Source organism: Crinia signifera, chromosome 5, assembly GCF_055691185.1.
Source record: "Crinia signifera chromosome 5, ASM5569118v1, whole genome shotgun sequence".
Classification (NCBI taxonomy): domain Eukaryota; kingdom Metazoa; phylum Chordata; class Amphibia; order Anura; family Myobatrachidae; genus Crinia; species Crinia signifera.
In genome coordinates, this window is record NC_139221.1 from 144,625 (window position 1) to 170,271 (window position 25,647).

Genomic DNA, 25,647 nt, shown 5'->3' on the forward strand with positions numbered 1-25,647 from the left:
GGAATGATGTTCCATGTAAATGGGTACATGGAGGTATGCATCCTGAATATCCACTGATTCCAGAAACTCTCCCGGCTCTATGCTTAATAGCACTGAGCGCAGAGACTCCATGCGAAAATGATTCACCCAAAGATGAAGATTTAAAGATTTCAAATTTAGAATAGGTATGAAAGACCCGTCCGGTTTGGGTACTAAGAAAAGGATTGAATAAAATCCCTTCTTTCTCTCCTCCTGAGGTACCGGGACCACCACCCCTTTCTCCTTAAGAGATAAAGCTGCTCCCAGGAGTGCGGACCTCAGGGATGTGGTAATGGAGTAGGGAGAAATCTGTGTGGGGGGATGCCCCTGAGATTTATCAGGTAACCTTCGGAAACAATGGAATAAACCCAGGGATCCCCGGTGGTCTCTTTCCACCTGTCACGAAACTACAGGAGGTGACCCCCCACTCTGATCCCAGAACGGGGAGCCTCTGCCCCATCATGCAGAGGACTTATACTTACCTTTTGTTGCATGTTTCTTTGCAAAGACTCCAAACTTGGACTTGGGAGTCCTTCCTCTTCTGGGCTGGAATCTACCTCGCCATGCCTGTCCTCGGTTAGACGCTCCACCCCAAAAGGAGGAGCGAAAGGACGGTTTAAAAACTCCAAATTTAGAAACTGTGGCCTAAGCTGTAGTTGGGAGAAATGTGCTCTTTCCCCCGTAGCCTGTTTTATAATGTCCTCTAGTTTGGACCCAAAGAGTAACTCCCCCTTGTAGGGCAAAGTTTCCAGGAACTTTTTGGATTCACTATCCGCTTCCCATGCCTTTAGCCAAAGTGCTCGTCTGGCTGTGACTGAGGTTACAGAAACCTTAGACGCCATTTTTGCGCCTTCCTCACCAGTCTCACAGATGTACTCAGCAGCACATCTCAACTTAGCTAATGAGTAGGCCTCCGCATCATGCTGGAGCTGACTGCTTAAAGTCTCCGCCCACTTGATCATTACTTTTGCCACCCAAGCCGAAGCAATATAGGGACGCAGCGTGAAACCAACACCTTCAAAAATTACCTTGAGACAACCTTCTGCCTTTTTTATCCACTTGGTCCTTAAAAGCCGTGCCACCTTGCACTGGTAAGGCTGTGGATTTAGATAATTTGGCCACAGATGCATCAACCAAAGGAATATTTTCTCATATCTTAATATGGTCCTCCGGCATAGGATACATATTAGCATATTTCTTAGACATTAACAATCTCTTATCTGGGGATTTTCCTGCTTCCCCCAGTAAAGAAACCATACCTTCATCTGAAGAAAAGGAAACAGGGTCCTTGCGACTCTTCTTAAAAACCCCCTCAAAAGAGGGGGCGTAGAAAAAGAGTGCCTATGAGCAACATCCTCAGAGGACTTGGTAAACTGCTCCATAAGGGATGTCATTTTGTGCACACCCTGAGCAGTGTCCTGCATAGCTTGCAGTAAAATGGGGTCGCCCTGCGCTGGGGTAACAGACCCCCCAGAAGTCGGAGATGAATGTATATGGCCAGGAGATCCTAACAAGGAATATTTCTGCCTGTTTAAAGCCTCTGTTAAGGCATTCATGGACCTTCGTAAAGCCACAACCCATGCTGGTTCAGCTACCTCAGGGCCCGCGACCCACAGGGAACAGTCACAGGAAAGGCACAATTCCCCCTGGTCCCCTTGTTCACATGTTAATATAGCATTACACTTTTTGCAATAGAACATGTCCCTCGCTCCCTCCTCCCCAGCAACAGAAGTGCACTCGTCAGCCATGTTAAATAAAAAGGGATTTTTGTAAGAACTTACCGTTCGAATCCCTTTCTCTGATATGGTCCTGGTGACACAGCTTCACATTGGGATGTAGGAGGGTCCGCAGGAGCCAGGCACCTATACCAAAGCTTTTGAGAGGTAGGCTCCTCCCACCACATCCCAGAATCCTCAGTTTATTTGTCAAAGCCACTGGAATACATCAACTCAGTACAAACGCCTGAATATATTATATGCACAAACATCAATTTTACCAATAACAACATGATGCATCATGAATACTGGCATACTTACTGAGCATAAGGGAGGGATCGCTGTGTCACCAGGACCATATCAGAGAAAGGGATTCGAACGGTAAGTTCTTACAAAAATCCCTTTTTCTCTTTCAATGGTCCTGGTGACACAGCTTCACATTGGGACGTTCAAGAGCCGGTCTTTTGGGAGGGTACGCTCAGGTCTGCAGCTCTCATCACTGCTCGCCCGAATGATGCGTCCTCCAACGCGAACTCGTGGAACCTGTAGAATTTGGCAAAAGTGTGAACAGATGACCAAGTGGCGGCCCTGCAAACTTGCTCAGCTGTAGCCCCATGGCGAACCGCCCAAGAGGTAGCAACAGACCTGGTGGTATGTGCATTTATCCTGGCCGGAACCGGCCTACCAACCTTAGTATATGCAAATGCAATAACCGATCTCAACCACCTGGCTATTGTCTGTTTAGAAGCAGGCCAACCTATCTTGTGTACATCATACAAGACAAACAAGGAATCCGTCTTACGAAAACCTTTAACTCTGTCCACATAAATGCGCAGTGTGCGAACCACATCCAAATTCCTCAATTTGTCCCTTTTCTTAGAACCCTCTGGGGGTTGAAACTCAGGCAGAACAATCTCCTGATTCAAATGAAACGCCGAAACAACTTTTGGCAAAAATTGGGGGACTGTTCTAAGAACAGCCCTATCATCATGCAAAATAAGAAAAGGAGACTTACAAGATAAAGCTCCCAACTCCGAAACCCTCTTTGCAGAGGAAACAGCCAATAAAAAGATAATTTTCCAAGTAAGAAACTTAAGGTCAGCCAACCTTAATGGCTCAAATGAAGGCCTTTGAAGACACTCCAAAACCAAAGACAAATCCCAGGGTGCCACTGGTTGTTTGTATGGTGGTTTCAATCTGGAAACTCCCTGAAGAAAAGTTTGCACCTCTGGTAGCAAAGCCACTCTCTTCTGAAAGAAGATGGACAATGCAGAAATCTGCACTTTAAGAGACTGGAGACTGAGTCCAGAAGAAAATCCATCCTGTAGAAATTCAAGTAACTTTGAAAGTCGGAACTTTGACGTATGAGACTTCTGCCGCTCACACCACCTAATATACGTCTTCCAGACCCTATAGTAGTTGGCCGAAGACACCGACTTCCTAGCCTTAATCATGGTATTCACCACAGCTTCTGAGAAACCTTTATTCTTTAAAATGGCGGTTTCAATAGCCAAGCCGTCAAAGCTAGCCGAGCTAAATCCTGATGGAAGAACGGTCCTTGGCTTAGTAAGTCTGGCCGTAGAGGTAGACGCCACGATTCCACTGACAGTTTTCGAACACTTGAATACCAAGACCTCCCTGGCCATTCTGGTGCTATTAGAATTACCGGAATTCCCTGGGACCTGATTCTCTTCAGAACCCTTGCAATCATCGGAAATGGTGGGAAAATGTATGCCAGGTTCCCTTTCCAGGGAACTGTCATTGCGTCCACAGCCGATGCCGAGGGATCCCTCGACCTGGCAAAGAACCTGGGGACCTGATGGTTGAACCTGGACGCCATTAAATCCACCTCCGGTGTCCCCCATCGAGCTGTAATCTGATGGAACACTTGTGGATTCAGCATCCATTCCCCGTCTAGCAGTTCCTTCCTGCTCAAGAAATCGGCCTCGACATTCTTCACCCCAGGGATGAATATAGCTGATAGGGCCGGCACGTTCTGCTCCGCCCAATTGAAAATCTGGGATACCTCCCGCATAGCCAACTTGCTGCGTGTACCTCCCTGATGGTTCAGGTACGCTACAGTCGTGGCGTTGTCCGACTGGACCTTTATGGGGAGACCCCTTAGTCTGTCCTCCGCCAGGGATAATGCCTTCCAAACAGCCCTGAGCTCCAGTATATTTATTGGCAGGGCTGTCTCCTCCACAGTCCATAGACCCTGAAGCCTCAGGTCCAAAACCACTGCTCCCCAGCCCCTGAGACTGGCATCGGTAGTGACTACCAACCAGTCCCACGACTGAAGAGACCGACCCCATTGAAGGGAATCCACATCTTTCCACCATTGTAGAGAAGACCTGGTCTCTAACGTCAACTTCAGCTTTTCTGTCTTCATGGTCTGTGTGTTTCCCGACCAAGATGTCAGAATGTTCCATTGGAAAGTCCGAGAATGGAACCTGGCAAATGATAGCGTCTCGAAAGTCGCTAAAATTTTGCCCAACAACTTTAGGCACATCCAAACCGAGGGATTTGGAGTCTCCAGCATTGACCTCACCAAACGAGACATATCCTTTGCTTTTGTCTCCGGTAGAAATACTCGATGTAAATGAGTATCCAGGATCATTCCCAAAAACTGGATCCTCTGAGATGGGGTTAGGTGAGACTTTTGCAAATTTAAAAGCCAACCGTGACTTGGCAAAAATTGAATAGCGTCTGCTAGGTGTCTCTACAATGTCTCTGCTGAGTCTGCTTTGAACAGCAGATCGTCCAAATACGGTATCACAATGATACCCCTCAGTCTGAGGACAGCCGCCATGACTGACATGATCTTGGTGAAAACCCTTGGAGCCGTAGGCAAACCTCAAGAGCGTCTGGTGCTCTGGGTGAATTGGGACATGCAGATATGCATCCTGTATGTCCATGGATGCCAAAAATTCTTCCTGGTCCAGACTGAGAAGCACGGACCGTAGAGACTCCATTTTTAAGTGATCCACCCACAAATGGAGATTTAAAGATTTTAAGTTCAGGATTGGTCTGAACGTACCGTCTGACTTGGGCACTAAAAACAGAATGGAGTAAAAGCCTTTCCTCCAATCCTCCCGCGGGACCGGAATCACCACCCCTTTTTCTAGGAGAGACAGGGCCGCCCCCAACAGAGCCGATCGGAGACGCGACTCCTTTGGGAGTGGTGTTGTCAAGAACCTTCTCGGAGGAAGGCCTTTGAAAGGAATTTTGTATCCCTCTGAAACAATGCCCAACACCCAAGGGTCCATGTCCAACTTTGTCCAAGCTTCCCTGAACCATAAAAGACGACCCCCACCTTGATTACAGATGGAGGACTCCCCAGGCAGTCATGCTGAGGACTTATCGTCACTTTTGGTGTTTGGTTTCTTATGAAAAGAACCGAATCTGGATTTTGGGGCCTTTCCCTTAGATGACTGGAACTTTCCCCTGAATGACTGTCCTCGAAAGGACGCACCCCCTCTAGGGGAGGGCCGAAAGGACGGCCGGAATGATGAAAACTTGGAGGATTGCTTTGCCGAGGGAGTGGGCAGAAATGTACTTTTGCCTCCCGTGGCCTGCTTAATAATCTCCTCTAGTTCGGACCCAAACAGCAGTTTGCCTTTAAAAGCCAAAGCCTCTTAGGCCTTTTTGGATTCAGAATCTGCCTCTCATGCCTTGAGCCACAGGACTCTTCTGGCATTGATGGAAACAGTAGACACTTTAGAAGCCATCTTTAAGGCTTCTTCCTCTGCCTCAAGTACATATTCAGCAGCAGCTTTCATCCTTTCAGCCAGCAACAGCACACCCGGGTCAGCATGCAATATGGTGCACAAATCACTAGCCCAAGCAATCATGGCCTTTGAGACCCAGGCTGACGCTATAAGGGGCCTGAGTGTAAACCCCACCCCCTCATAAATAGCTTTAAGGTTTCCCTCAAGCTTCTTGTCCACGGGGTCCTTGAAGGCAACGCCCCCTTGGACCGGTAGTACAGTTGCTTTAGAAAGTCTTGCTACCGAAGCATCTACTGCCGGCACTTTTTCCCAGAGATCTGCATGATCCTCTGGCATAGGATAAAGGCTTAAAAACCTCTTTGGCATCTGCAGCCTTTTGTCGGGCGTTTTCCAAGCCCCTTCTAAGACATCCTTTAACCCTTCATCAGCTGGGAAGGTAACAGCCTCTCTGCGCTGTCTCTTAAACACTCCTCTGTCAGGAGTTTTGTCTCCCTCCGACAAATTCAAAGCCTGCTTAACTGGAGCAATCAAATCCTCTACCCCTGGGGCTGAGGAATCCACAGAATCATCACCCTGATCCCAGGGCATGTCTGATGTACATTCTCCTTCCTCTCCTGACTCCACAGTCAATACAGGTACCGGGTAAGACCTTTTAGAGGTCCCCTCAGCATCATTATCATACTTATCCAGCAGTTCATTAAACCTGCTAATCCCCTTCACAGTATCCTGCATCACCTGCAACAGGCCAGGGTCTGCTTGGGTCAAAGGCAAGGAGCCTGAGGACTGCTGAGAGGATGACATAGGTTTAGGGGAAGCCACCAAAACATCTCTCTGCCTGTCCAACAACTGCACTAAGGCATTCACCGACCTGCCTAGGGCACTGGCCCACGCAGGTTCTGCTTGCTCTACCCTCTGGGGTACACTGCCCATGGGTCTCACTACTGTGCAAGCCGGGCACAATTCCCCCTTGGCCATCTGTTCAGGGGAAATTTGAAGTGCACAACCTCTGCACACGCTCAATGCAAGTGGGGCTCCCTCCCCCAAAGCTACAGACTGTTGCTCTGACATGCTATTGTAATTTCACACAGTGCAAAATGACAGGCGTTTTATACAGAGTTAATGTATAACAGCACTTATCTTGTCTGAAGCTCCGGAATTCTCCTTTAGAAGAATGGGGTAGCGATGCCCAGGAAATCCAGTCACTCAGCAAGAAACAGCGTTTCAGCTCCGCAGCAGCGTCTCCCAAAACGGCGCCAAGCAGAGTGAGGGAAGAGACCAATTGTCCCTGCTGCTGCAGGGTCTGTAACGATTTGGCGCCAACTACCCTCAGTCAGCCGTTCCCACTGTTGGATTTCCTATTCCTAGTGTCTCCCCTTCGTCTGGGGACCACTTGGAATCTTCCTGTAACAAGCTGCTGTCCTTTTCAATAAGGAGCTCAGCTTGCAAGCTCCGCATAAAATGGCCGCCGCCATCACGGAGTGCCCGTCCCCCATGATCCCCACCTGCGTGAAGCCGGTTCAGGAACGCTCCGGAGCCCAGGAAACTTCTTAAAAGAAGTTGTCAGCGCCGCACAGACAGACCAGACAGTGTCCGATCTGTGCGCAGGTATACTGACAGGACGCGCTTCTGTCAGTACCTGCTGCGCTGGCAGTGTGAGGATTCTATGAGAATCCTCACACTGTATCCTACCTAATAAGTGTAAAACTAATAAAATAAAAAAACACCTATCTATCTCTAATCTTCGGCTGCGCAGCAGCCTCTTCAGTATAGCACCCACTCCAGTGGGCACCTAAACGAAACTGAGGATTCTGGGATGTGGTGGGAGGAGCCTACCTCTCAAAAGCTTTGCTATAGGTGCCTGGCTCCTGCGGACCCTCCTACATCCCTATGTGAAGCTGTGTCACCAGGACCATTGAAAGAGAAAACACAATGCAAAATGCCAGGCAAAGCACAGAGTAATGCACCAGTGTACTTATCTGTGTGATGTCTTCTGTTGCCAGCGATCAGCGGGGGAAGCGCTTTTCAGGAGAGACCTCAGCCTCCAGAAATTCACCCAATTTCAGGTCCGCAGCCTGGAGAGAAATGGCGCCAGAGCAGGAAGAGACCAAGCCTCTGCTTCAGTGGGGAGGGTAGCCTCTTTTGGCGCCTTTCCCCCTTCAGCCGCTCCCACGAGTGCCTCTCCTCACCTCCAGTAACTCCCCTCACAATGGGACCACTTGGAGTTGTCCAGCAGCCCTGGACTCCTGTAAAAGACTTCAACCCCCAAAGGGATTTCAGTCTTTAAGCTCTTTTCAAGATGGCAGCCGCCATCGCAGGGGGTCCGTCCCCCAAGATCCCCTTCTAAGCAAGGAGCCGGTTAGGACACCCCCAGAGCCAAGGAAACCTGTTTTAGGCAGAGGTAAGCGCTGTGCAGAGGGAGCAGCCGTTTCCCTCTGCACACAGAGAGCTGACAGGACGCGCTTCTGTCAGCCTCTGCTGCGCTCTCAGTGTGTGTTAACTTCAGTATGAAGTAACACGCTGGAAAACCTGCTCTACCTATTTGTTTAATAAAATAATAAAAACCTAGCTAAGCTAGCAAAAAAATCCAAAGAAAAAACGCAGCTGCTCAGCATAGCACCCACTCCTGTGGGCACCTAAAACGAACTGAGGCATTGTGGGATGCAGAAGGGAGGAGCCTGCTCCCAAAGACTTGAAGCCTAGGTGCCTGGCTCCTACATCCCATCGTGACCTGTGTCACCGGACAGGACGAAAGAGAAAATTGTTTTTTAGTTAATTACATTGTCCTACCCATCATTCAGCGCAGTTACCATTTTTTCCATGCAACATTTTTTCGGGAGTGACTTCCAGGTTATTTATACTGCAGCTTGGCACAACGGCAAAATACTTTGCACCCTATTAGATACTTGTTTTCTTCCATATTGCAGAAATAGCAGATGCTCGGATATCAGATCATGTCCTCATATGTCTTACTCTAACATTGTATAGACCCGTATGCACATCCGTTAATTGGAGATTCCCAGATTATTTGGTAGACTCAGATGATATTAAACGATACGTAACACAGACTTATGTTACAGATAAAACAGTCCATACGAATGATGTTAACCAGTTATACGGGGGTCACATCGTCTCATAGAACAAGAAATTAGAAGGATTCCCCCTAGCAGCTAACGCAGTGTCCTGAGATACGCTAGCACACCCCTCTGACAACAGATTACTCTGTAAGGATGACACTGCACACAACAAGCCCAAATCAATTGAACTGATCAGAAGAACAGACATTTCAGATGGGGCAATAGACCAGGAGAAATGCCAGCAAATCTAGGATCGGGATGGAATCTGAATCCAATGCGTCTAACACTGTGCGATTCAGAGCCAGTTTGGATTCGGTTTGGCACCGAATCTATATAAATAGTATGCCTTCTTGTGGGGAATACAGGGCTAAAAGAAGCATTACAATATCATTTCTGTAATAGCTGCTGGTTGGATTTAGAGATCATTCCCAATGGCGCTACTAACCCCTTGCAAGGATTCTGTATGTCTACTATTTTACGGTGTTGCTTTTTTATATATCAGATAATCATCATATGTGCCAATGTACACAAGTGGTAATTATGTTACGCATATCATTTGTCTCTATGTAAATGGTATCTGCTCACCCGATTACTGTGTTATGCAAATCACGAGAGACACTGACCCCAAAGGGTTGAAATGAACATCTCGGCCCTTATTGTTCTTTCTAAATAGTATGCCCTCATTTTAATGCTAAACTATAGATTTGTTTAAACTGTTTTTATTCATTTATCATGTTGGTGTATAACATATGAACAATATCATTCAGAAATACAGATACATAAATTTGGTAGTTACATTTGACAGGTATGTACAATGGAATAATATGTAAAGTATGTCAAGTGATATTGCCTCTTCATATTCTAAAAATCAACTTTAACCATGGAGTTATCTAGTGAGGAAAAGGGTCTGTAATACACACATCAAATGTCAACCTAGTAGGGAAGAGAGAGTGAGTGAGAAAGGTAGAAGGAGAATAGAGAGAGGTGGGAGTTTGGGGAGTGGGGGGGGGGGGGGTGGAAACCGTGCAGTCCTATGGTGAAGACATTATGTCATTAATGATGGGGTCAGGGGGGGCTATAAAGCAGTTTATCACCAAGAGGGTATGCTAAATATAGTACATAAATAGGTTCATTTTAATAAAGATGAGTATATTTGAGATTCTTTAAATTCCAGCCAGGTTGCAGAAAAAATTTGAATTATCGGCTAGGGGAAAGGACAAGAGGTTTTCCATCTCCATATAGTAGTCTATCTTCCTGAACCAGTCCTTAATAGTGGGGGCCTTATGAGACCTCCAGTAAGAGGGATTATAGCTTTGGCCGCATTATTTAGGTGTCTCAGGAGGGAGTTTTTATAGGTTTTAGCATTTCATGATGTAATATTTAAAATCCAGAAACCCGGGTCTCTTGCCACCTTCCCCTTAAGAATTTCCTCAGTGCACTGGAAAATGCTGTCCCAGAAAATAGCACGAGAAGGACATTCCCACCAAATATGAAGAAAGCTACCTGCAGCCAAGTTACATCTCCAACATTTGTTAGACACTTTCGGGAACATTTTGTGGAGTCTTAAAGGAATTCTATAACATTGATAGGTACTTGTGAGTTATCTGGGCGCCCGATTTTGGGTACTTGCGATTTGCATGCGATATCGCATGCGATATCGCATGCGATTTGCTATCCGTTTCATTATTCATCATTACCCCACTATCCCCTTAGCGTGAAGCGTGGCAATCAACGTGAACCCGAAGCGTGGCGAGCGCAGCGAGCCCGCGAGGGGCGGCGGTACGCGTCCTCCGACCTTTTCATGCCCTACTATCCACTAGGGCGTGGAGTGAGAATAGAATAGTGTGGCGAGCGCAGCGAGCCACCGAGCCCGAAGCGTGGCGAGCCCCGCGAGGGGACGCGGACACCTTCACAGGTATCCGCGTGCCCTTGCGGGCTTCACAGGTGTCCGCGTGCGCTCGCCACGCTTCGGGCTCGGTGGCTCGCTGCGCTCGCCACACTATTCTATTCTCACTCCACGCCCTAGTGGATAGTAGGGCATGAAAAGGTCGGTGGACGCGTACCGCCGCCCCTCGCGGGCTCGCTGCGCTCGCCACGCTTCGGGTTCACGTTGATAGACACACTTTGGGGATAGTGGGGTAATGAAATGAATAGCAAATCTTATGCAAATCGCATGCAATTCGCAAATCGCATGCGATATCGCATGCGATATCGCATGCGATCTAGTACCAAAATCGGGCGCCCAGATAACTCACAAGTACCCATTGATATAACATCTTGTATAAGTTCGCCAGTGTGTCTAGATTGAGTATTATAAAATATCTTCTCCCAATCTATATCGTGGGTTAAACCATGTAAATCTTTTTCCCAAGCGGCCGTAAAAAAGTCAGGGGGAAAAGATTCTCTCTGATATTTGTGTATAGTTGTGAAATAGTGTGTGTAGGTGTTTGCGGGTCGACACATAAGCGGTCAAAAGAAGTCAAGTTTCTAGATAAGTCCAAAATTTTAAAAGAGGAGGTAATGAAATGGCGAACATGAAGATATTTCCAGAATTCACTGGAAGAGAGATTCCAGGATTCTTGAATATCTGAGAATGAGCGTATCCCACCTGGGTTCACCAACTGACCCAACCTAAAAATACCGGCTTCCGTCCAGGCTTCAAAAGAGGTTGAGTGGAAGCCCGGGGAGAAATTATGATTATAATTAAAGGATGTGAGGGTAGAGATGATCGAAGATATATGAGGGAGACTACAGAGTTTTTTCCACATCCTAAGGGTGGGCATAATAGTCGGGTGAATTATTGTAGGAAGAGTGGGTAGCCATGGGATGATCTCTATATATTTTGAGAAGCAACTTTCCTCTATAGATACCCATGATTTCTTGTCTTTTGTCCGGGTCCACTTCAAAATCCTATTTAGTATAATCGCTTGATGGTAACCTGGAATATGTGGACGTTACAATCCTCCGCTCTGCTTCCGCCTGAACAAAATATCATGTTTGAAGCTTGGGGTCGTACGACCCCAAATTAAATTACGAATTAGATTCTGAATGGACCGAAACCAGGACAGGGGGATATCTATTGGGAGCGCTTGGAGTTTATACAGAATTTTTGGAAGTGAGTTCATTTTTACCACATTTATCCTACCGAACCATGACAGATGTAAGGTTCTCCATCTCTGATATTCAAGGCGAAGGGTTTTTAATAAGGGTATAAAGTTGTGGGAAAAAAGGTTTGAAAGGTCTTTAGAGATGTATACACCCAGGTATCTCAATTTCACATCATTCCACGTGAAGGGGAAGGAAAGTTTTAGAGTATTAATTATATGATTAGGAGTTGTTATATTCATAGCTACATATTTTGAATAATTTATTTTAAAATTTGAAAGTTCTCCAAACCTCTGAAACTCCGCCATAAGGTTTGGGAGGGATATAGTTGGCTTCGAGATCACGGCTAGTAGGTCATCGGCGAAAAGAGACAATTTATGTTCCTGTCCCCCTATCTGAAGTCCTGAGACATCTGGGTTCAATCTAATCTCTCTAGGGAGAGCTTCTGTACAGAGCACAAACAAGAAGGGGGGTAATGGGCATCCTTGTCTAGTGCCGCGTGAATGTCGAACAGGTCTAAGAGGGATCCATTTATTCTTACTCTCTCTGTGGGGTCCCTGTACAGAGACTCTATTCTCTGGACACAAGTCTGGCCCAGGCCGAGGTGGCGTAAAACACCATTCAGGAATCCCCAGTCCACCCTATCAAATGCTTTTTCAGCATCTGTTGATAGAATTATAGAAGGTGTTGAGGAGACCGAGGCGTAGTGTATCAGTCCTATTGTCTCTGGCTTCACGACCTGCCACAAAGCCAACCTGGTCTCCATGGATCAATTTGGGCAGCAAGAGTTTCAGACGATTTGATATCAGTTTCACAAATAGTTTTACATCAATATTTAGTAGAGAGATGGGCCTGTAGCTCGGGCAGACACCCTGGTGTCTTCTTTCAGGATAACCGTTATATGTGCTTCTAAGGAATATTTGGTGAAATTAGATTTATCGGAAATAGAATCAAACGTCTGTGTGAGAAGGGGGGCTAGTTTCTCTTTAAAGGATTTGTAATATGTAATGGTAACGCCGCCTGGCCCCGGGCTTTTACCTGATGGAGATGTCTCTATGGCCTTGGTGACTTCTTCTACAAGGAATGGCTTGTCGAGAAAGTCTATGTCTTCCAGAGGTAGCGTGGGAAAACCTAAAGAATCTAGATATGATGAGATTGCTTCTTGACGGGTCAACCGCTCCGCAGTCTCGCGTTTACCTGATAGGATGTATAATTTAGAGCAGGCATGTCCAACCTGCGGCCCTCCAGCTGTTGTGAAACTGCACATCCCAGCATGCCTTGCCATAGTATTAGCATTCCCTAATAGAAAAACCATGGCAAGGCATGTTGGGATGTGTAGTTTCACAACATCTGGAGGGCCACAGGTTGGACATGCCTGATTTAGAGTAATATGTCTTAAATGTTTCAGCTATCTTACGAGTCTCGTTGTGTAGGAAGCCATGGTCAACTTTTATAGAGTGGATGAATGTTGTGGTTCGTTGTTCACGGAGCATTTTTGCTAAAAGTTTGCCAGTTTTGTTGCCCCATTGGTAGTGGCGACTTCTACATTTACTGAAGGAGAGTTTTAGGGAATCTGAGAGATGTCTGCTGAGCTCGGCCCGAGTCTCTTCAAGTTCGACACTAAACTATAGATTTGGAATGATGTAGCAGTGTATAATGACGCACTTTTCAAAGACATGTATTTGTATCTTCAGCCTTTCCGACTTGATTGGTTCATTACTGTTACCCTGGATACCGGGGACTGTGACGTCAGTGCCAGGCGTTTCTCCCAGTATCTATGGATTCAAGTGGTGCTTTGATGGTATATATGGTGAGTGTTATTTAGATCTTATTTATCCTGATGACACTGGAATAAAGCAGCGATATTTGTATTCTACATTACTGAAGTGTGTAATATTGAGTGCCGTCAACATCTGTGTTACTGTATATTAGTGCTCCTTGTCAGGGAGAAATAACGGTGGTTATGGCTGACTGAGATAAATGGGAGAGACATACCAGTAATGACAGCCAATGCTCTACGAAGTGACAATGTGCGCAGATTCGGGACAGCAGAAACCCGGGTGATTCTGGGCAGAGGCACTCTCTCTGTACTCTGACGCATCTCAGCAGCTCTCGCCATGACACGTGGAGGATCTGGGGAGGCATATCCTGGTGACGAAGGATCATTACTCGGATCTACTGATCTGAAATGCAAAATAAGAAAATGTACATCTGAAAAAACTTACTAACCAGTGCCAAGGGATTATTACATGTTATTTATAAAGGGGCACAAGTGGTTGGCAGCGTCGTACATAGGGCACACATTATATACAGGTGTCTGTGTACTACCAGGGACAGCACCGTACATAGGGCACACATTAGTACAATACAGGGGACACAGAGCATTACAGTGACTGAGACACTACAACAACACAGGTAACAGCAGCACAATGCTCAGTACACAATACAGCTGGGATGTAGGGAAGCAGAGGAGGTGTCCGTGTACTACCAGGGGCAGCGCCGTACATAGGACACACATTAGTACAATACAGGGGACACAGAATATTACAGTGACTGAGACACTACAACAGCACAGGTAACAGCAGCACAGTGCTCAGTACACAATACAGCTGGGATGTAGGGAAGCAGAGGAGGTGTCTGTGTACTACCAGGGGCAGCGCTGTACATAGGGCTCACATTAGTACAATACAGGGGACACAGAACGTTACAGTGACTGAGACACTACAACAGCACAGGTAACAGCAGCACAATGCTCAGTACACAATACAGCTGGGATGTAGGGAAGCAGAGGAGGTGTCCATGTACTACCAGGGACAGCGCCGTACATAGGGCACACATTAGTACAATACAGGGGACACAGAACATTACAGTGACTGAGACACTACAACAGCACAGGTAACAGCAGCGCAATGCTCAGTACACAATACAACTGGGATGTAGGGAAGCAGAGGAGATGTCCCTGTACTACCAGGGGCAGCGCTGTACATAGGGCACACATTAGTACAATACAGGGTGCACAGAACATTACAGTGACTGATACACTACAACAGCACAGGTAACATTAGCACAATGCTCAGTGCACAATACAGCTGGGATGTAGGGAAGCAGAGGAGGTGTCCCTGTACTACCAGGGGCAGCGCTGTACATAGGGCACACATTAGTACAATACAGGGGACACAGAACATTACAGTGACTGAGACACTACAGCAGCACAGGTAACAGCAGCACAATGCTCAGTACACAATACAACTGGGATGTAGGGAAGCAGAGGAGATGTCCCTGTACTACCAGGGGCAGCGCTGTACATAGGGCACACATTAGTACAATACAGGGGACACAGAACATTACAGTGACTGAGACACTACAGCAGCACAGGTAACAGCAGCACAATGCTCAGTACACAATACAACTGGGATGTAGGGAAGCAGAGGAGATGTCCCTGTACTACCAGGGGCAGCGCTGTACATAGGGCACACATTAGTACAATACAGGGTGCACAGAACATTACAGTGACTGATACACTACAACAGCACAGGTAACATTAGCACAATGCTCAGTGCACAATACAGCTGGGATGTAGGGAAGCAGAGGAGGTGTCCCTGTACTACCAGGGGCAGCGCTGTACATAGGGCACACATTAGTACAATACAGGGGACACAGAACATTACAGTGACTGATACACTACAACAGCACAGGTAACCGCAGCACAATGCTCAGTACACAATACAGCTGGGATGTAGGGAAGCAGAGGAGGTGTCCGTGTACTACCAGGGGCAGCGCCGTACATAGGGCACACATTAGTACAATACAGGGGACACAGAACATTACAGTGACTGAGACACTACAACAGCACAGGTAACAGCAGCACAATGCTCAGTACACAATACAGCTGGGATGTAGGGAAGCAGAGGAGATGTCCCTGTACTACCAGGGGCAGCGCTGTACATAGGGCACACATTAGTACAATACAGGGTGCACAGAACATTACAGTGACTGATACACTACAACAGCACAGGTAACATTAGCACAATGCTCAGTGCACAATACAGCTGGGATGTAGGGAAGCAGAGGAGGTGTCCCTGTACTACCAGGGGCAGCGCTGTACATAGGGCACACATTAGTACAATACAGGGGACACAGAACATTACAGTGACTGATACACTACAACAGCACAGGTAACCGCAGCACAATGCTCAGTACACAATACAGCTGGGATGTAGGGAAGCAGAGGAGGTGTCCGTGTACTACCAGGGGCAGCGCCGTACATAGGGCACACATTAGTACAATACAGGGGACACAGAACATTACAGTGACTGAGACACTACAACAGCACAGGTAACAGCAGCACAATGCTCAGTACACAATACAGCTGGGATGTAGGGAAGCAGAGGAGATGTCTGTGTACATCCAAGGGCAGCGCCGTACATAGGGCACACATTAGTACAATACAGGGAACACAGAACATTACAGTGACTGAGACACTACAACAGCACAGGTAACAGCAGCACAATGCTCAGTACACAATACAGCTGGGATGTAGGGAAGCAGAGGAGGTGTCCGTGTACTAACAGGGGCAGCGCCGTACATAGGGCACACATTAGTACAATACGGGGGACACAGAACATTACAGTGACTGAGACACTACAACAGCACAGGTAACAGCACAATGCTCAGTACACAATACAGCTGGGATGTAGGGAAGCAGAGGAGGTGTCCGTGTACTAACAGGGGCAGCGCCGTACATAGGGCACACATTAGTACAATACAGGGGACACAGAACATTACAGTGACTGATACACTACAACAGCACAGGTAACAGCAGCACAAGGCTCAGTACACCATACAGCTGGGATGTAGGGAAGCAGAGGAGGTGTCCGTGTACTACCAGGGCATCGCTGTACATAGGGCCCACATTAGTACAATACAGCGGACACAGAACATTACAGTGACTGAGACACTACAACAGCACAGGTAACAGCAGCACAATGCTCAGTACACAGTACAGCTGGGATGTAGGGAAGCAGAGGAGGCGTCCGTGTACTACCAGGGGCAGCGCTGTACATGGGGCACACATTAGTACAATACAGGGGACACAAAACATTACAGTGACTGAGACACTACAACAGCACAGGTAACAGCAGCACAATGCTCAGTACACAATAAAGCTGGGATGTAGGGAAGCAGAGGAGGTGTCCGTGTACTACCAGGGGCAGCGCCGTACATAGGGCACACAGTACAATACAGGGGACACAGAACATTACAGTGACTGAGACACTACAACAGCACAGGTAACAGCAGAACAATGCTCAGTACACAATACAGCTGGGATGTAGGGAAGCAGAGGAGGTGTCCGTGTACTACCAGGGGCAGCGCTGTACATAGGGCACACATTAGTACAATATAGGGGACACAGAACATCACAGTGACTGAGACACTACAACAGCACAGGTAACAGCAGCACAATGCTCAGTACACAATACATCTGGGATGTAGGGAAGCAGAGGAGGTGTCCGTGTACTACCAGGGGCAGCGCCGTACATATGGCACACATTAGTACAATACAGGGGACCCAGAACATTACAGTGACTGATACACTACAACAGCACAGGTAACAGCAGCACAATGCTCAGCACACCATACAGCTGGGATGTAGGGGAGCAGAGGAGGTGTCTGTGTACTACCAGGGGCAGCGCCGTACATAGGGCACACATTAGTACAATACAGGGGACACAGAACATTACAGTGACTGAGACACTACAACAGCACAGGTAACAGCAGCACAATGCTCAGTACACAATACAGCTGGGATGTAGGGAAGCAGAGGAGGTGTCCGTGTACTACCAGGGGCAGCGCTGTACATAGGGCGCACCTTAGTACAATACAGTCCCACAGAACGTTACAGTGACTGAGACACTACAACAGCACAGGTAACAGCAGCACAATGCTCAGTACACAATACAGCTGGGATGTAGGGAAGCAGAGGAGGTGTCCGTGTACTACCAGGGGCAGTGCTGTACATAGGGCACACATTAGTACAATACAGGGGACACAGAACATTACAGTGACTGATACACTACAACAGCACAGGTAACAGCAGCACAATGCTCAGTACACAATACAGCTGGGATGTAGGGAAGCAGAGGAGGTGTCCGTGTACATCCAAGGGCAGCGCCGTACATAGGGCACACATTAGTACAATACAGGGGACACAGAACATTACAGTGACTGATACACTACAACAGCACAGGTAACAGCAGCACAATGCTCAGTAAACAATACAGCTGGGATGTAGGGAAGCAGAGGTGGTGTCCGTGTACTACCAGGGGCAGCGCCATACAGAGGGCCCACATTAGTACAATACAGAGGACACAGAACATTACAGTGACTGAGACACTACAACAGCATAGGTAACAGCAGCACAATGCTCAGTACACAATACAGCTGGGATGTAGGGAAGCAGAGGAGGTGTCCGTGTACTACCAGGGGCAGCGCTGTACATAGGGCGCACCTTAGTACAATACAGTCCCACAGAACGTTACAGTGACTGAGACACTACAACAGCACAGGTAACAGCAGCACAATGCTCAGTACACAATACAGCTGGGATGTAGGGAAGCAGAGGAGGTGTCCGTGTACTACCAGGGGCAGCGCTGTACATAGGGCGCACCTTAGTACAATACAGTCCCACAGAACGTTACAGTGACTGAGACACTACAACAGCACAGGTAACAGCAGCACAATGCTCAGTACACAATACAGCTGGGATGTAGGGAAGCAGAGGAGGTGTCCGTGTACTACCAGGGGCAGTGCTGTACATAGGGCACACATTAGTACAATACAGGGGACACAGAACATTACAGTGACTGATACACTACAACAGCACAGGTAACAGCAGCACAATGCTCAGTACACAATACAGCTGGGATGTAGGGAAGCAGAGGAGGTGTCCGTGTACATCCAAGGGCAGCGCCGTACATAGGGCACACATTAGTACAATACAGGGGACACAGAACATTACAGTGACTGATACACTACAACAGCACAGGTAACAGCAGCACAATGCTCAGTAAACAATACAGCTGGGATGTAGGGAAGCAGAGGTGGTGTCCGTGTACTACCAGGGGCAGCGCCATACAGAGGGCCCACATTAGTACAATACAGAGGACACAGAACATTACAGTGACTGAGACACTACAACAGCATAGGTAACAGCAGCACAATGCTCAGTACACAATACAGCTGGGATGTAGGGAAGCAGAGGAGGTGTCTGTGTACTACCAGGGACTGCGCTGTACATAGGGCACACATTAGTACAATACAGGGGACACAGAATATTACAGTGACTGAGACACTACAACAGCACAGGTAACAGCAGCACAAGGCTCAGTACACAATACAGCTGGGATGTAGGGAAGCAGAGGAAGTGTCCGTGTACTACCAGGGGCAGCGCTGTACATAGGGCACACATTAGTACAATACAGGGGATACAGAACATTACAGTGACTGAGACACTACAACAGCACAGGTAACAGAAGCACAATGCTCAGTACACAATACATCTGGGATGTAGGGAAGCAGAGGAGGTGTCCGTGTACTACCAGGGGCAGCGCTGTACATTGGGCACACATTAGTACAATACAGGGGACACAGAACATTACAGTGACTGAGACACTACAACAGCACAGGTAACAGCAGCACAATGCTCAGTACACCATACAGCTGGGATGTAGGGGAGCAGAGGAGGTGTCTGTGTACTACCAGGGACAGCGCTGTACATAGGGCACACATTAGTACAATACAGGGGACACAGAATATTACAGTGATTGAGACACTACAACAGCACAGGTAACAGCAGCACAATGCTCAGTACACAGTACAGCTGGGATGTAGGGAAGCAGAGGAGGTGTCCGTGTACTACCAGGGGCAGCGCTGTACATAGGACACACATTAGTACAATACAGGGGACACAGAATATTACAGTGACTGAGACACTACAACAGCACAGGTAACAGCAGCACAATGCTCAGTACACAGTACAGCTGGGATGTAGGGAAGCAGAGGAGGTGTCCCTGTACTACCAGGGGCAGCGCCGTACATAGGGCACACATTAGTACAATACAGGGGACACAAAACATTACAGTGACTGAGACACTACAACAGCACAGGTAACAGCAGCACAATGCTCAGTACACAATACAGCTGGAATGTAGGGAAGCAGAGGAGGTGTCTGTGTACTACCAGGGGCTGCGCTGTACATAGGGCACACATTAGTACAATACAGGGACACAGAACATTACAGTGACTGAGACACTACAACAGCACAGGTAACAGCAGCACAATGCTCAGTACACAATACAGCTGGGATGTAGGGAAGCAGAGGAGGTGTCCGTGTACTACCAGGGACAGTGCTGTACATAGGGCGCACATTAGTACAATACAGTCCCACAGAACATTACAGTGACTGAGACACTACAACAGCACAGGTAACAGCAGCACAATGCTCAGTACACAATACAGCTGGGATGTAGGGAAGCAGAGGAGGTGTCTGTGTACTACCAGGGGCAGCGCTGTACATAGGGCACACATTAGTACAATACAGGGGACATGGAACATTACAGTGACTGAGACACTACAACAGCACAGGTAACAGCAGAACAATGCTCAGTACACAATACATCTGGGATGTAGGGAAGCAGAGGTGGTGTCCGTGTACTACCAGGGACAGTGCTGTACATAGGGCGCACATTAGTACAATACAGTCCCACAGAACATTACAGTGACTGAGACACTACAACAGCACAGGTAACAGCAGCACAATGCTCAGTACACAATACAGCTGGGATGTAGGGAAGCAGAGGAGGTGTCTGTGTACTACCAGGGGCAGCGCTGTACATAGGGCACACATTAGTACAATACAGGGGACATGGAACATTACAGTGACTGAGACACTACAACAGCACAGGTAACAGCAGAACAATGCTCAGTACACAATACATCTGGGATGTAGGGAAGCAGAGGTGGTGTCCATGTACTACCAGGGGCAGCGCCGTACATAGGGCACACATTAGTACAATACAGGGGACACAGAATATTACAGTGACTGAGACACTACAACAGCACAGGTAACAGCAGCACAATGCTCAGTACACAATACAGCTGGGATGTAGGGAAGCAGAGGAGGTGTCCGTGTACTACCAGGGGCTGCGCTGTACATAGGGCACACATTAGTACAATACAGGGACACAGAACATTACAGTGACTGAGACACTACAACAGCACAGGTAACAGCAGCACAATGCTCAGTACACAATACAGCTGGGATGTAGGGAAGCAGAGGAGGTGTCCGTGTACTACCAGGGACAGTGCTGTACATAGGGCGCACATTAGTACAATACAGTCCCACAGAACGTTACAGTGACTGAGACACTACAACAGCACAGGTAACAGCAGCACAATGCTCAGTACACAATACAGCTGGGATGTAGGGAAGCAGAGGAGGTGTCCGTGTACTACCAGGGGCAGCGCTGTACATAGGGCACACATTAGTACAATACAGGGGACACAGAACATTACAGTGACTGAGACACTACAACAGCACAGGTAACAGCAGCACAATGCTCAGTACACAATACAGCTGGGATGTAGGGAAGCAGAGGAGGTGTCCGTGTTCTACCAGGGGCAGCGCTGTACATAGGGCACACATTAGTACAATACAGAGGACACAGAATATTACAGTGACTGAGACACTACAACAGCACAGGTAACAGAAGCACAATGCTCAGTACACAATACAGCTGGGATGTAGGGAAGCAGAGGAGGTGTCCGTGTACTACCAGGGGCAGCGCTGTACATAGGGCGCACCTTAGTACAATACAGTCCCACAGAACGTTACAGTGACTGAGACACTACAACAGCACAGGTAACAGCAGCACAATGCTCAGTACACAATACAGCTGGGATGTAGGGAAGCAGAGGAGGTGTCCGTGTACTACCAGGGGCAGTGCTGTACATAGGGCACACATTAGTACAATACAGGGGACACAGAACATTACAGTGACTGAGACACTACAACAGCACAGGTAACAGCAGCACAATGCTCAGTACACAATACAGCTGGGATGTAGGGAAGCAGAGGAGGTGTCCGTGTACATCCAAGGGCAGCGCCGTACATAGGGCACACATTAGTACAATACAGGGGACACAGAACATTACAGTGACTGATACACTACAACAGCACAGGTAACAGCAGCACAATGCTCAGTAAACAATACAGCTGGGATGTAGGGAAGCAGAGGTGGTGTCCGTGTACTACCAGGGGCAGCGCCATACAGAGGGCCCACATTAGTACAATACAGAGGACACAGAACATTACAGTGACTGAGACACTACAACAGCATAGGTAACAGCAGCACAATGCTCAGTACACAATACAGCTGGGATGTAGGGAAGCAGAGGAGGTGTCTGTGTACTACCAGGGACTGCGCTGTACATAGGGCACACAGAATATTACAGTGACTGAGACACTACAACAGCACAGGTAACAGAAGCACAATGCTCAGTACACAATACATCTGGGATGTAGGGAAGCAGAGGAGGTGTCCGTGTACTACCAGGGGCAGCGCTGTACATTGGGCACACATTAGTACAATACAGGGGACACAGAACATTACAGTGACTGAGACACTACAACAGCACAGGTAACAGCAGCACAATGCTCAGTACACCATACAGCTGGGATGTAGGGGAGCAGAGGAGGTGTCTGTGTACTACCAGGGACAGCGCTGTACATAGGGCACACATTAGTACAATACAGGGGACACAGAATATTACAGTGACTGAGACACTACAACAGCACAGGTAACAGCAGCACAATGCTCAGTACACAGTACAGCTGGGATGTAGGGAAGCAGAGGAGGTGTCCGTGTACTACCAGGGGCAGCGCTGTACATAGGACACACATTAGTACAATACAGGGGACACAGAATATTACAGTGACTGAGACACTACAACAGCACAGGTAACAGCAGCACAATGCTCAGTACACAGTACAGCTGGGATGTAGGGAAGCAGAGGAGGTGTCCCTGTACTACCAGGGGCAGCGCCGTACATAGGGCACACATTAGTACAATACAGGGGACACAAAACATTACAGTGATTGAGACACTACAACAGCACAGGTAACAGCAGCACAATGCTCAGTACACAATACAGCTGGAATGTAGGGAAGCAGAGGAGGTGTCTGTGTACTACCAGGGGCTGCGCTGTACATAGGGCACACATTAGTACAATACAGGGACACAGAACATTACAGTGACTGAGACACTACAACAGCACAGGTAACAGCAGCACAATGCTCAGTACACAATACAGCTGGGATGTAGGGAAGCAGAGGAGGTGTCCGTGTACTACCAGGGACAGTGCTGTACATAGGGCGCACATTAGTACAATACAGTCCCACAGAACGTTACAGTGACTGAGACACTACAACAGCACAGGTAACAGCAGCACAATGCTCAGTACACAATACAGCTGGGATGTAGGGAAGCAGAGGAGGTGTCCGTGTACTACCAGGGGCAGCGCTGTACATAGGGCGCACCTTAGTACAATACAGTCCCACAGAACGTTACAGTGACTGAGACACTACAACAGCACAGGTAACAGCAGCACAATGCTCAGTACACAATACAGCTGGGATGTAGGGAAGCAGAGGAGGTGTCCGTGTACTACCAGGGGCAGTGCTGTACATAGGGCACACATTAGTACAATACAGGGGACACAGAACATTACAGTGACTGATACACTACAACAGCACAGGTAACAGCAGCACAATGCTCAGTACACAATACAGCTGGGATGTAGGGAAGCAGAGGAGGTGTCCGTGTACATCCAAGGGCAGCGCCGTACATAGGGCACACATTAGTACAATACAGGGGACACAGAACATTACAGTGACTGATACACTACAACAGCACAGGTAACAGCAGCACAATGCTCAGTAAACAATACAGCTGGGATGTAGGGAAGCAGAGGTGGTGTCCGTGTACTACCAGGGGCAGCGCCATACAGAGGGCCCACATTAGTACAATACAGAGGACACAGAACATTACAGTGACTGAGACACTACAACAGCATAGGTAACAGCAGCACAATGCTCAGTACACAATACAGCTGGGATGTAGGGAAGCAGAGGAGGTGTCTGTGTACTACCAGGGACTGCGCTGTACATAGGGCACACATTAGTACAATACAGGGGACACAGAATATTACAGTGACTGAGACACTACAACAGCACAGGTAACAGAAGCACAATGCTCAGTACACAATACATCTGGGATGTAGGGAAGCAGAGGAGGTGTCCGTGTACTACCAGGGGCAGCGCTGTACATTGGGCACACATTAGTCACTGTAATGTTCTGTGTCCCCTGTATTGTACGAATGTGTGCCCAATGTACAGCGCTGCCCCTGGTAGTACACGGACACCTCCTCTGCTTCCCTACATCCCAGATGTATTGTGTACTGAGCATTGTGCTTCTGTTACCTGTGCTGTTGTAGTGTCTTAGTCACTGTAATATTCTGTGTCCCCTGTATTGTACTAATGTGTGCCCTATGTACAGCGCAGTCCCTGGTAGTACACAGACACCTCCTCTGCTTCCCTACATCCCAGCTGTATTGTGTACTGAGCATTGTGCTGCTGTTACCTATGCTGTTGTAGTGTCTCAGTCACTGTAATGTTCTGTGTCCTCTGTATTGTACTAATGTGTGCCCTATGTACGGCGCTGCCCTTGGATGTACACGGACACCTCCTCTGCTTCCCTACATCCCAGCTGTATTGTGTACTGAGCATTGTGCTGCTGTTACCTGTGCTGTTGTAGTGTATCAGTCACTGTAATGTTCTGTGTCCCCTGTATTGTACTAATGTGTGCCCTATGTACAGCACTGCCCCTGGTAGTACACGGACACCTCCTCTGCTTCCCTACATCCCAGCTGTATTGTGTACTGAGCATTGTGCTGCTGTTACCTGTGCTGTTGTAGTGTCTCAGTCACTGTAATGTTCTGTGTCCTCTGTATTGTACTAATGTGTGCACTATGTACAGCACTGTCCCTGGTAGTACACGGACACCTCCTCTGCTTCCCTACATCCCAGCTGTATTGTGTACTGAGCATTGTGCTGCTGTTACCTGTGCTGTTGTAGTGTCTCAGTCACTGTAATGTTCTGTGTCCCTGTATTGTACTAATGTGTGCCCTATGTACAGCGCAGCCCCTGGTAGTACACAGACACCTCCTCTGCTTCCCTACATTCCAGCTGTATTGTGTACTGAGCATTGTGCTGCTGTTACCTGTGCTGTTGTAGTGTCTCAGTCACTGTAACGTTCTGTGGGACTGTATTGTACTAATGTGCGCCCTATGTACAGCACTGTCCCTGGTAGTACACGGACACCTCCTCTGCTTCCCTACATCCCAGCTGTATTGTGTACTGAGCATTGTGCTGCTGTTACCTGTGCTGTTGTAGTGTCTCAGTCACTGTAATGTTCTGTGTCCCTGTATTGTACTAATGTGTGCCCTATGTACAGCGCAGCCCCTGGTAGTACACAGACACCTCCTCTGCTTCCCTACATTCCAGCTGTATTGTGTACTGAGCATTGTGCTGCTGTTACCTGTGCTGTTGTAGTGTCTCAGTCACTGTAATGTTTTGTGTCCCCTGTATTGTACTCATGTGTGCCTTATGTACGGCGCTGCCCCTGGTAGTACAGGGACACCTCCTCTGCTTCCCTACATCCCAGCTGTACTGTGTACTGAGCATTGTGCTGCTGTTACCTGTGCTGTTGTAGTGTCTCAGTCACTGTAATATTCTGTGTCCCCTGTATTGTACTAATGTGTGTCCTATGTACAGCGCTGCCCCTGGTAGTACACGGACACCTCCTCTGCTTCCCTACATCCCAGCTGTATTGTGTACTGAGCATTGTGCTGCTGTTACCTGTGCTGTTGTAGTGTCTCAGTCACTGTAAT

General features: G+C 47.9%; 1 protein-coding gene across 1 annotated transcript in view; it reads right to left on the reverse strand.

Moving 5' to 3' along the window:
* The window catches only part of LOC146079839 (uncharacterized), a 285,668-nt gene that overhangs the window by 70,321 nt on the left and 189,700 nt on the right, over nt 1-25,647 (reverse strand). Inside the window, exon 10 of the mRNA XM_083186476.1 lies at nt 13,636-13,823. Coding sequence (XP_083042602.1) covers nt 13,636-13,823 — 188 coding nt within the window. The remainder of the gene's footprint in view (nt 1-13,635; nt 13,824-25,647) is intronic.